The sequence below is a fragment of the Poromitra crassiceps genome (genome assembly GCF_964638095.1).
Source record: "Poromitra crassiceps genome assembly, chromosome: 8".
In the NCBI taxonomy this organism is placed as follows: Eukaryota; Metazoa; Chordata; class Actinopteri; order Beryciformes; family Melamphaidae; genus Poromitra; species Poromitra crassiceps.
This window is the reverse complement of record NC_139629.1, coordinates 9,296,184-9,304,905: the sequence shown is the minus strand read 5'-3', so window position 1 is coordinate 9,304,905 and position 8,722 is coordinate 9,296,184. Positions and strand designations below refer to the sequence as shown.

Genomic DNA, 8,722 nt, shown 5'->3' with positions numbered 1-8,722 from the left:
AGGGAAACCATTCTACATCCATAAGTCTTCCTGATTGACAGCACGCCATTTGGCTCGCCACCACGTCCCTAGATGGCTGTAAACAACAACACGCTTTATGCACATTTTGCACACGGAGAGATTGTCTTTGCAGTCACAAGGCCCGAGAGTTATGGCTCACGCGCCACTTTGACAACATGTCTTTGCGTCATAAAAAATCTTATTGGTTTGTTGTTTTCCTTTCCAGGCTGTCAAGGTCTCATTTGTCGTATTGGTGTGTGTAAAGCTCACATGGAATGGCCAAGCAATTGACCAGGGCTTCTCAGGTAGTTTACAGAGGTGAAAGACTGCGACCTGACATTTATAGCCATGCTGTAGTCGCGACCGGTTTGGGGAACAGCCAAACACATCAAAGGTGTGGGATCAAACCAAAGACGTTTGTCTGATCTTCAGCCAGAGAGGCTTCATCATGCAAGAGTTGAGCGACGGAAACTGTGGTAAAATAACTATTCTAACATAGTAAAGAGCAATAAACTAGAAGTTCAAAAGTACGAAAATGATTTATTTACAAAAAAGCCACGTGACAGAGCTCTGGTCCAGCCCCCCTCCTCCTACCCTTGCCTCTGGGGACTGGCCCAGAATAACATCATTCAGACCTCGATATTACCTAAGACAGGAAGTCTTTTAGAGTAGAGCAGCTTACTCCAGATAGTGCCCCCTAAGTCTTGAGGGAGGCATTACAACAACTTCTAATTTCTCTCCACAATACATAGAGATAGAAAGGACCATTGGTAGAGTGAGAGTCGTCCTTTCGGGATTAAAATGGCAGCTATAGGATCTCGCTGACTTTCGACAGCTTAAGAGTCTTGTGCTTGCTAATATCAGTTCCAGTAATGGCACGGGAAGATGCCAGTGTTTTTCGCCTTTCCCCCCAATGAACATCTGCAACTACATGCAGCTCAGCCAGCTTTGGGCCTTGGAAAAAAAACAGCTTGATCCACTTTAGTTACACTTCAAATCAGCATTAGAAAAATATCTTGGCAAGCGATCTGAGAGCAGTCAAATCGGGTCGGATGAAATTCGGTGGGATGCCCAGAAAGCCCCCATGCAGGGCACTGAAAACCAGCTTTTGCTGTCGGTTCTAACATGCCGTTGTGTCTCCTAGATGAATGGCCAATGGCCACTGCAGATGTGCTCAGAATAAGTGAGGCTCGAAGTGGAACGGCATCCCAAACAAAAGAGGAGTGAATGGCACGCTGATGAGAGAGCAGGGGGGTAATTGTAATCAAGGCGGTGCCAGTTCTCATTATGAGCTCAGATGCGGGATGCTCGTCGGAGGGAGGTGTCTGCTGCTCTTGTGCCTGGCAGGGCCGGATCAGACGGACAGGCTTAGATCAATCTCCTCCTGTGTGTTGGAAGTGCTCTAATCTGCCTAGGAACACGCGCACACACAGCACTCTAGGAACACACGCACACACACACACACACACACACAGCACTCTAGGAACACACGCACACACACACACACACACACACACACACACACAGCACTCTAGGAACACACGCACACACAGCACTCTAGGAACACACGCACACACACACACACACAGCACTCTAGGAACACACGCACACACAGCACTCTAGGAACACACACACACAGGTCTAGGTCCCTCTGTCCTTTTTTAAGGGTCACTGCTGGACTTAATGGCCTCGTGGAGAGATTTGAGGTGCGGATAACCAACTTATTTTCACAATTGTTGCTTTAAAACTCTATAGTTTGAGGAGCCCAACCACTGGCACAATTTATTTTCAAGCATTTAACTACGGAAGGGTGCGTTTTCTATGTATTTATTTTTCAGCAGAGTAAATACATTTATGGCAAGCAGCGAAACCCCATCGGAGACTCCCAGGAATCTTTGTCAGATCAGTGAAGTGCTTAATGTTTCCAATTATGAAACACGTATCAGATATAGCTCAATATGCAGGTGAAATAAATTATGTCACAATAAAACGAAACACAGGAGTGGTTTGCAATTAACAATTTTCACAACATGGGTTATTGCCTTTCTTGCACCTCTAACTAGAGTTCTGATGTATTTTATGTATTTTTGAAGCCAGTTTCATTGAAATTGTCGCTGTGGGCTCGTTATTTTGTTGTCATTATTACTGAGTCTGAATACTCTGTTTTCTTTGCATAGATAACTGCAATGGTCCTCTGGTATCCATGTTACCCCGAGCCTCCTTTCAGAGCTCCTCACAGTCCTCAGTCAGTAACGCTCCTTACAACGCCAAGATGAACAGAAGAGATGGTAAGTGTTCAGTGTTTTATTTTTTATTTTATAGATGGGATGATATTATCTCACGAATACGATTCGATACGCGGTATATGAGCTTCACAAGTCAATACGAGCATGATATGATGTAATAAATCAAAGTTCAATGACAACAAAGTCTGACTTTTTTTTATGTACCGTATTTACTTATTTTTCTATCGATAGCATTAGCTTGCTAGACATTTTAAAATGTCATTATAAAAGTGCAAATAATATGGATGGAGAGCTTGTGAATTTGTGATGGTCGAGTGTCTCATTCGTGATTATTACTACAGCAGAATAACATTGAGCTACTGTACTATCGCAACTCATTTTTCTGCCCTATGATAAAATGGCGTCCCATCCTATAGAAACACACCACTCACCCGGCGTAGCTGGCTAGTGTTACTATCAACCCCCCCGCCCCATGCCTGTTACAATCCCAGTATTTTTGTTTTGTTTCATTCGTCACGACAGGCTACAACAAATTATCAAAATATCTTGTCAGTTCTGGTTCACTGACAATCTGCAAAACGGATGGGAATCTATGAACCATGTTTTCCCCATCTGTATTATTTATATCTGTGTCTATTTCCAAGACAACGGTTTGTTTAGATTTGCAAGGAAGCAGATGGTGCAAAAACCAAATGATTCCCACATGCTGTGATATTCAATTTTAATGCAGCCATTTGATTGAAATCACAATTTCTCATCAGGGAAACGACAGTTTAGCCGGCTAGAAAATGAATGGAAGGTGCTCCGCATTTTCCAAAGCAGGAACCAATGGAGGAAGGAATGGAAAAATACAACAACGGAAAACCGCTGCGTCGCGAGACAACGTTCCCCTGGCACTTCGACTGCAACGTTTTTCCAAGAAATAACAACATCCCGAAGAGAAATATGGCCGATGGAACATTACAGTATGTGAGCAGTACAGGGGAGATTAGTTTAATGTGAGGAGATGAGACGAGCAAAATGGTCCGGAATGACCTCAGGCTATTATTAGCCCGAAGCGAGCGCAGCCTTCCCTATGCGTGCCTCTAACAAACAGTATAACCCTTTTCCTTTGGGGGGTTTGGGGGGTGCTTTGATATTCTGCACTCATCTGCTCCCATGGTGTCGTTTCCCAGCCTGCAGCAGCAGAGTAATGAACCTCTGCTGAAGTCATGTGTGGGGTCTCCACCTAACTGTACGCTACACAGTCACATCACATGTTTACATTCGCCTTTTCATGTAGTCCGTGCCCCTCGCTTGTTCAGCACTGCATTTAGCAGATCAAATACACGCGCATTTGAACTATGTGCTATCTTAAGAAACTATTTTTGTTGCTGTTTTTGTTGCCGTTTATATACCTGACAAGCGTTTTTATTTATTTTTTACCAAATGATAGTTCGATATTCTACAAATAGCCTGCCCGCCCCTGTATCCTTCTAACAGACTTGCTATAGATAGTACTGTAGAGTGGCTAAGCTGTAGAATCTGATTACACGCATCAAATTTGGCAAAAGGTAGGCTAGCTCTCCACGGGAGAAAAAGATTCAGGACTCGGCATCGTAAATACTGTATGGCCCCGGAGGGATCTTTTGATCGTTTCCTGTTCTCAAATTGTTGGAGTCAGATGTAAGAGTAGCCAGATCATGTCAAGATATTAGATGCATCCACATACATTATTTTCTGTTCCCTCATGTTCTATGTACTGTATACTTTGTTAGCTGTGCAGCTAAGTGAGTTTAGTTATAAGTTAGAAATGCACTAGCTACATGCTTTGAAAATTGAGAACTACATCGAGAATCCCAGTCAAATTCACCACATTGGATTTGATCTCACCTTAGGTGTTTTTTCTTTTGGCTATGAACACAGCAATTAAATAATAGCTGGACACTGGCTCGAACAACTGGAGGACAGGTGCTACCTGAAATGAGCACAGGGGATCCGTGGAAGATGAGAGGCATCATTCTCACTATTAAGAAGCCAGCTTTATTTATTGCAATTGTGAGGAAGGTTCTTGCATTTTTAATAATAAAGTTGGCTTTTTAATGGAGAGATTATCTTGCCTCTTCGCTGGGCACTAAAATACATTTTGTGGCGATTGAATATTCATTTAAATGCATTTACAGGTACATTATATATATATATATATATATATATATATATATATATATATATATATATATATATATATATATATATTATAAAGATTTACAGATAGGATACAGAACTTTTTCTTTAACCAAAGTTAGAGTTCTGTGGTAAATACATTTTGTTCACAGGTGAGTCAATGTCACAATTTGGCTTTGCTCATAATGATTGATTATTTGATCTGATCTCCCCTCCACTGCTGACCAGTGAATAACCACACGTTTCGTTTGCCTCCTTGGTTCCATCGCCTCAAAGCCTTCGATACACAAACGGCAACATGGGAAAGACTATTCTTGTGCAGGCATCACGTCAACAATGCTGCAGTAACTGAGCGCACTGGCAGAGGGGACAGCAAGATTGAGCCTGGAGCAGCACAACAGTCCAGCGCTCATGGACACAATGCTAAACGGATGCTCTTGTCCCGTGTCTCCGCAGGAGCAGGGGGCTGGTCTCCCCTGGTCACAGACCCAGAGCCCTGGCTCCAGCTGGACCTCAGAGACAGGATGGAGGTGACGGCGGTGGCCACACAGGGGCGCTACGACAGCTCCGACTGGGTCAGCAGTTACCTGTTGCTCTACAGCGACACAGGCCGGGCCTGGAAACAGTACAGACAGGAGGATGGAGTAGGGGTGAGTCCTTGCATGGAGGTTTTCTTTGATTATTATTATTATTCTTTTGATTACCTCTAGCGGGGGTTTTTTCCATAGAAGCTATGGTCACCTCACCTCTGGACTGGTGTCGGGTCAATGACTCAATGTAAATTATTTTTCGGGCATTGGTCACCATGGGTCAAACATCATGTACAGGTATGATGCTTTCTTGCGTGTTGTGCTACGGTAATCACAACATGTCTCCATCTCATTCTGAGTGAGATAGTCGTTGGCGTGAGATTTACCCCACACACACACACACACCACAGTATACATTATTCTAAGTGCATGTTCTCCCATCTCCCACCTGATGTCATAGTGTTTTTAGCCTACAGTAGCCTGTGCATAATTGAGTCCAACGTATAAAAAAAGCTTGCTTTGCTGCCTGATGTTGGCATTTGCATCAATTCTTTATGACCTATTGTGTTCGCCCCAGTTCTGTCAAACACTGTTCCTGAAGTCTTTAACTTGTTTGGAGGTGGTGGGGGGGATGGGGGGAACAATAATCACAGTGGAAACATTAAAGGGAAATTGATTAAGCGCCACATTTGTGGGCTTGTGTGCTAATCAGTGCTATTAATTAACAGAGGCATGATGTCATCGCTGTGTCATGCTCTTTCTTTCATTGTGTGACATTAAACAAGGGCAAATTCGGCCCAGGACCACGTGCGTCATGTAGTAACCAGGCGACCTCCTGTAACTCAAGCGCATTCGAGGAAACTACATCTTTCAACAGCACAAGTTTGGCAGGTTTAAAGATGTTTTTTGATATCCTCAATCTCTGGCAGATGTTCAGCTGTGTAACACTGGAACAGAACCATCGCCAAGGCAACAACAGCACATACGCAGACTTTCTCAACAGAATCAGAGAAAAACATGAGGGCCTTCTTAATGATGACTTGGCCCAGGGAACAGTAGACCAAATATTAGAGCCCGACCGACACTGGATTTTTGAGGTCGATGCCAATACCGATATTAGGGAGTAAAAACACTTCCGATATCAATATATATAATATCAATATTGGCCGAATTTAATAATTATAAATAACTAGAAATACAAGACAAAAACACAAGAAATAGAACAAATAGTTAATATAAAAATATATCGGCCATATCATATGTGCAGCCTGGGCCATATCATGTCCTACCACTCAAAAATAAGCAGCATTAGTCCTCTGGAAACTGACAAGCTGGAAACCAGACACGTCTTGTTTTGTTGTTGGCGTCTATTAGACGAGAAATCGTTGTGCTCTTCCTTGGTGATATGCAACAGCAGACTTGGATGTGAGGACGGTGTGGCATGAGTGGCAGCTAATTAGCGAGGCATCCCTATTGAAAGCCACTCCAGAGGTGGCAAACCACAGCTTGAACCCGGGCCTTTGGCTGATATTAATTGACGTCCGTCTGGCATTTGAACAAGTGAAGTTCAAAGGTAACGGCTTGCTGCGCGCTACCTGGATTGAGGGGGCTAATGAGGGAGCAGCAGATGCTGAGATGACTGCTAACTCTCAGCCTTCCAGATTAGCTTCAGCATTATGTTGTATAACTCTGTATAAAACTGAGCAGGTGGAAGTCAAATAATTAACATTGATAGGCACATTAAACACATATGCCTGTAATCTCTTCTGCTGTGCAAACACATTTGCCTCTCTCTCTCTCTCTCTCTCTCTCTCTCTCTCTCTCTCTCTCTCTCTCTCTCTCTCTCTCCCTCCACTTACCTGTCTTATCTGTGCCCTATCTCTGACCCGGGCCACAGCAGCAGTGTCATTATCTATTCCTACAGATCTCCCTCCATGCTTACCCGTGGGAGTGTTATAAGCAAAGCTGCAAAAAAGGCTCAATGGGGATTTGCGAAGGAGGTGTGAAACAACAGGATAGAACTCCTCTACAAGCTGGTAATGACCTAATTAGCCAAAGTCAGGAAGACAAAAGACAAGGAAATGACTTCTGTCTGCGGAAGACTGCTTTGAGATGATGAAACGTGGACTTTGTTTGAGCAATGTAGTTTGCAATCCAAAGAAAAATGGCATCGGCTTTATTTGAATGTCCTTTCTTCTATGAGAAAGCGAGTTTTTATAGTAAGTAGAAAGCAAAGACATTTTATTTTATGAACTGGTTCCATGCTATTTCCTGGCTGTGCAGGATATGCAATCTACACCGTGGTATGAACAAATAATTAGCTAAACACTCATAGCAAATGTGGTGGGCAAGTTGAAAATTGTTCCTGGTGGAGGGTCCATTACCAGCATCCTCCTTGTGTAAAGAACACTTATTATCTTTCCCCTTCTCAGGATCGTTTACACTTTGCCTTTTCATGCTTGTTAGTTGCTCAGGTATGTTAGATGGGAATACCCATGTGATTAGTAAAGCAAAGCTTGTTTGCGAGAGTGCTAATTGGTCTTCTACTGATTACATTACATTATTTGCATTTGCTGCTCCTCATTTCTTTCATTACCAGGATTTTATTAGGCTCCCTATAGCTGATGCATGCAGAACATCAGCAGCCCCTTTTACAAGCAATGTACAACAGATGCGTTGCGGATCCGACAAAACTGCCGGATCGACTCTCGGCCATGTTAGTTGATGGGTGATAGATACATGCGGTACGGAAAAATGACGCACCTGTTCTATTTTTGTCGGATCCCGCATCCGTCTGACAGATGACATGAGTGTGGGTCTTTCCGCAGCCGTACCGCATCTGTTCCTGGAGGCGGTACAGTACATTAGTCCTTACACAGCCTGTGAAAGCGGTGATCGTTGTGGGATTATTACGCCTGTGTGAAAGTCACAGGGACGGAATGACCAGTCATTTTGTTACCCCTTTCGTTCACACCGAGATATTTATTTTTCGCTCTGTCGCTTGATTCAACCCTTTGGAATCGCTCTGTCGCTCTGTTTAAATCGCTCATCAACAGGCACACGAAATGACGGACATGTGGGGGATATAACGTTACGCAATGTCATGCTGTTTGTCCACTACGAGCCCCCGTCATTGTTTACAAGCTAAGCCTATCAGCGTGCTCCTAATGCGAGCTGCATACCGGTAGTACAGACTTCACTTCATGTCAGCTGTCAGCCTGTCAATGCAGTTTGTTGCCACACAATAAACCAGCGGTTTGTTCCAAGCCAGAGTGATCCTTGACTCGCTCTCACACGGCAGCCAATCAGTGTTGAACAGCGAGCGACTGATGCCAGCGTATTTTCGCTCGAGTTGGGATATTTCATCTTGAGCGACGAGCGTATTTTCTCCCTGTCGCTCTGTCTCTGCCGCTCGGACGCCCAGCGATTATTCTCCCAGGCGAATATACGCTCAATCGCTCGTTTGCATTGACTTTGTATGTAAACACGACGCCAGCGACAAACTTTAATAGGTCGGTGTGAATGCACCTTAAAAGGGTACGCCGCGGGAAGACCGGAAGCTCAGCTCAGTCATAAAAACATTGACAGGAGGACTGAGGGAAATCCACATCCACATTGAAGTTCTAACAAGTTAACCAAAGCATATATTGTGTGTATTTAACCCTTTTACACCTACGCCTGAAACAGTCTTTTTTCAGAATCACTTCAACTTTCATTATCTGGAGTTATTTACATTTCAAAGTATGTCTTGAGTAATTATAGTTTAAATGGAAGATAAACAAA

At 43.6% G+C, this 8,722-nt stretch overlaps 1 protein-coding gene across 1 annotated transcript in view; it reads left to right on the top strand.

Moving 5' to 3' along the window:
- Positions 1–2,185: 2,185 nt before the first annotated feature.
- The window catches only part of LOC310781156 (contactin-associated protein-like 5), a gene marked incomplete at its 3' end in the record, with an annotated part of 81,636 nt that continues 75,099 nt past the window's right edge, over positions 2,186–8,722 (top strand). Inside the window, exons 1-2 of the mRNA XM_083641699.1 lie at positions 2,186–2,288; positions 4,866–5,059. Of these exons, the coding sequence (XP_083497825.1) occupies positions 2,204–2,288; positions 4,866–5,059 (279 nt within the window). The 5' untranslated portion in view covers positions 2,186–2,203. The remainder of the gene's footprint in view (positions 2,289–4,865; positions 5,060–8,722) is intronic.